The sequence below is a fragment of the Cryptomeria japonica genome, chromosome 1 (assembly GCF_030272615.1).
Source record: "Cryptomeria japonica chromosome 1, Sugi_1.0, whole genome shotgun sequence".
NCBI classification, from domain to species: domain Eukaryota; kingdom Viridiplantae; phylum Streptophyta; class Pinopsida; order Cupressales; family Cupressaceae; genus Cryptomeria; species Cryptomeria japonica.
The window spans coordinates 54,902,645-54,906,997 of NC_081405.1; the positions used below are offsets into that span (position 1 = coordinate 54,902,645).

The following is a 4,353-nucleotide window of genomic DNA, read 5'->3' on the forward strand; positions in this document are numbered from 1 at the left end:
TATAATATAATTCTTCCTCTTCTAGATTCCTTTTGAACCACATTTTTATATGATATTTTCTATCATTAAAAATTTGACTATAAATTAACTATCGCTTTCCATCAAAGATGCACTGTGATCATAAAGATTTTGAATATGTCCATTGCAAATCTTACAGCATCTCTACTGATGCAGAGACTAATAATGATCAGAGTGAATATGTAATATAATAAAAAAAATTAATGAACTATTTAAATCAAACAAGTAACTATTACTTAAAATAGACATACATACGTACGATAATAATGTTTTTGCTCGGTAACGTGCTAATAATAAAAGACATGCTCTTTCAACCATGGCCCACCAATGAGCTAGAGTCACAAACAAAGACTTATCTGTGACACTGGCTCTAGTGGAGGTCTCATTCTCATCCATCACAGGACACATTCCTACCACCCAGGAGATTACCTGTTTGAATCTAAAACACTGTAATATGGACTGAAACGATGTGTTATGAAGGCCTAATATACAGCTAATAGCCTGGTTTTTAGAGAATTTTGTAGCTGAGCATGGTCAACTTCTTTCACACCCTCACTGAAAAAGGCATGGAAGTAAAGATACACAAAGATGTCGCTTGAAGAAAACTGTGATATGTTTACTTCTAGACCCTGTTGTTCAACCTCCATAATCACCCTCCAAAAGTGCTTCGGCTTTCTAATGCTACTGATGATAATTACAGATTCCCTTTCCTTAACCTCCACATCAATCTTAGTGACCTCTATTCTTGCATTCACTGTTTTCTCATGTATCTTTGCTTGAAAACACTCTCTCTTTCTCTTCAGTTGGCTCAGTTGGTCTTGCAGTTCTTTAATGTAATTGCCAGCATCCTCCAGTAGACCGCTTCTGTCAGCCTACATCAATTGTCAGATAGAAATAAAAGGAAATTACTCAGATGGTCTTTGATTGAAGAAAGTTCGAAAAAATGGGATTGTAATTGTTACCTTTGGAAGAGTTGTTGGTATGAGAGATTCGAGTTTTGCACAGAAATAAATCATTCGGTTTCTTCTCAGCCTCTCTGCAACCGTTGGTTTTTCCCTCTTTGTAGATTCAATTATGCGTTTCAGTGCTCCGAGATTATCACTTGATTTCATTTTCTCAGTTATGTAATTCATTCTTGCCGGCGCTTCATCAGATTTAGTGTTTCTAGACATAGTAAGCCTTGCAGAGTCTTGAAATATGACACCAAGGATTGGTATTTAGGCACACATTCATGGCGGCTTCGGGGTTGAGATAAGGAATCACGATAGGTTTGATTTGATGGGATGTCAAATCCTTTTCTTTAAACGTGGCAACACAAAATTCACGTTGTATAAAACTTGATTAAAACATCACAAGTAGACACAAGATTCGAATGGATTATACAGTTTTTTAATGATGTACGTGTATATTATAACATGGTGTAAATCCATCTCATATATTATTCTCTTCCAACCCTTCACAAGGTTTCTAGAAAGTCAAGGATAAATAAGCTCTCCAAGTAATTATTAATTCCAAACCCTGTAGGAATGGAGAAGAAGTAATTAACCAAAGTGACATTTTCTCACACAACTTTACCAATTTTCATCACAATAGATTGTTGTAAGAAGAAAAACCAATGTTAATAAATTGTTAAAAACATGATAGAAGAGAGGACCATTTACCTACTTTATTCATCTTATTAGAATATTTCATTCTAGAGTTAGAATTAGTGGAGTCAACCTAATGGTTCAAATCTAATTGCCTTTGAGCTTGAATATCACAAGAAGCTAAGATTACAACATTATGACATTTAGCCACCAATTTTTTTTTATTGATGCCAAAAATCTATTGTTAGATGTACCTAATACAACTTTCATAGGCTTTACATATTTAAAAAAAAAATTGCAACCAAAACTTCCAAAGAATAAAGACATGATCAATATTGTAGGCCACCAAAAGTAAAGAGATAGAAACAATAAGACATCCCAAACAAGTCTAAAATTCAAATAGAGAAGTAACACAAATAAGAGGCTAGTTTTAGATGTGCGACCACTACCTCTAGGGACCCTTAGAAAATGATCACTAAAAGAAAATATGAGTCACACACTTCTCAATAACTCCATAGACAATGTAGCTATAAAGACCTTTGAATCCTTTATTTCTTATGTTTCTCTTAGTAAGACATTTATTTTGATAAATTAGTCAGAGAAAAAAACTATGCTGAGACCAACAAAAGTTATTCATTGGACTAACGAATTTGCTAAGATGGGTGGTGGAGTTAGGTTTGTTAGTCACTTGGTGTCACCTTCTGATGGATCATTTGTGATGTAGCAAAAAACAATTTTCAGAGTGCATTTTGTCCTTCCATTACTATGGAGGTGAAGGTTTTTTCTATTGCTAATGGTTTTTTGCTTTGGAATTCCTTGCATGTTTTGTTAAAACCCCTTCCCTATTCTATTGCTTCTCCAATGGTGTCTTTAGGACAAGACTTTATTGATTGTGAGAATTAACTCATAGGTAAAGGTTTGATTTGCAGTTTTTGTTTTCTATAACCTTCTATCTTAGATCTTCATAGATGAATTTTTATTTATTGGAATCCTTTGGTTGAGGATAAGATAGAGATTTACGCTTCTCCTAAAGGTGTTTTTGTGGGCTTTTTAAATATTTTTAAGGATAGATAGGTTATGTTAGATGAATGAGATTAGATGTTCAATATGCATCCTCTATTGGTTCGACCTTGGTCTCCTTCCTTCAAAATTTTGAAGAAGCCTATTAGTATTGTGCCTATTTGGGTCAATTACCAAGTAACTCTCCTTGTAGTTATCGCATATTTATACCTAGGAGGCCATTGATAATGCTCTTTGTCATTTCATGATGATAGACCTTAGTTTTAAGAACTTTACCCACACTTATTTTGTTCACATCTTGGTGAGGTTGTGTTGTAGGTTAACAACTAGTCTTGGGTCTCATATAATGGATTATGAGGAAAGTCCATTTCATTATAGGCATTATTTTTATACTCTACACATGAGTTTAGATTGTTCTAATGGCTCTTGTAAGTTGTTTTCATCTCTGTTGCTCAATAGATTTATTTCTATTTAAAATCTACTTGGGAAAACTGAACATTGGGACTAATACCTAACTGGGTAGAAAAAAATATGGTAGAAGACAAATGGGGGTTCATGAACACACTAAATAGAGTTGGTAGAGAAAATGTGAAGGATAAAGTAAATAAATATAATCGAAATGGTTTCCCTTAGATCCAAAATAAGAATATTTTTAGGAGGTCTCCTACTCCTCACGCTCAAACTAGGTACTCATAAAGTTTCAATGGGAACTATTTCCTTTACAACAACTTTGGACATAGAACTAGTGAATAGAAAAATCAAATTAGATCTCAATTGTTTAATGGTTAATTTTATAATTGTAACAAGATTGGTCATAAGGCTAATGAATGCAAAAGTAGGATGATGTGAAATTTAAATGGTAGGAATGTTCATCCTTTTAGTGGATATTGGTATTCTTGTAATTATTTTGGTCATAAGGTTTTTGAGTGCAGAAATTTTATCAAAAGAGAGAAATGTTAGAAGGAATAGAAATGATCAGCAACAAGGATTGACTTGTCACACATACAATAGAATTGGACACATTGCTAAATTTTATAGAAGGAATAAGATGCCAGCTGGTCCAGTAAAGAGAATTAATGTTAACAAAGAAAACAAGAAGATGAATATGACATGTGTGAAGAAGTTACAAGAAAAGATGGAAGAAAAATGTAAGAATGGGGCCACACCCTCTAGTGGTGTTGATTCTTCTTCCACTAACTAGATAATATGCACTATCTGAGGGGGAGAGAAAAATGAAGATCTTATGGCCCCCTTGTGTTTTGGATGCTGAAGTTGTTTTTAGCATGTTATTGGTTTTCTGAGTGTTTTCAGATGGTTTTTATTGATGAACAACATTGTTTAGTTTGATAGTACAATGTAGCAATTTTGACTTAAATCTTGAGTTGTTGGTGAAAAATGTAAGTTGATCAGAAAGAATAAATATTGGTCGTGCTTTAAATATAGGTTCTAGATTCTACATCATCATCGATGATGATTTAAAAGGCTATAGAGGATTGATCATACAAATTGATGGAGAAGTAGTTTAAGTTGAAAAAGAAACGGTCTAGATCTTAAGGATCCTAGAGGTTGTTGTGTTGGAGTAGGTCTAAAAAGAAGTATAGAAAAGGAATGAGTTGCCAAAGATAATGTTGTAGGAATGACTCTAAAATATTCAAGAAGAAACATGAAATGTAAGATGTAGATTAAAGAAAGAGTATAAGTAGTGGTGCATCTCTGTAGAGCAGATCTC

At 33.5% G+C, this 4,353-nt stretch overlaps 1 protein-coding gene across 1 annotated transcript; it reads right to left on the reverse strand.

Annotated features, from left to right (window-relative positions):
* Positions 1–300: 300 nt before the first annotated feature.
* Positions 301–1,150, reverse strand: LOC131057845 (uncharacterized). Its single transcript, XM_057991988.1, has 2 exons — positions 981–1,150; positions 301–890 (listed from the first exon to the last, which is right to left on the reverse strand). Exons 1-2 carry the CDS (start codon positions 1,128–1,130, stop codon positions 501–503), a joined length of 540 nt encoding a protein of 179 aa, XP_057847971.1. The 5' UTR covers positions 1,131–1,150; the 3' UTR covers positions 301–500.
* Between the last annotated feature and the right edge of the window lie 3,203 nt (positions 1,151–4,353).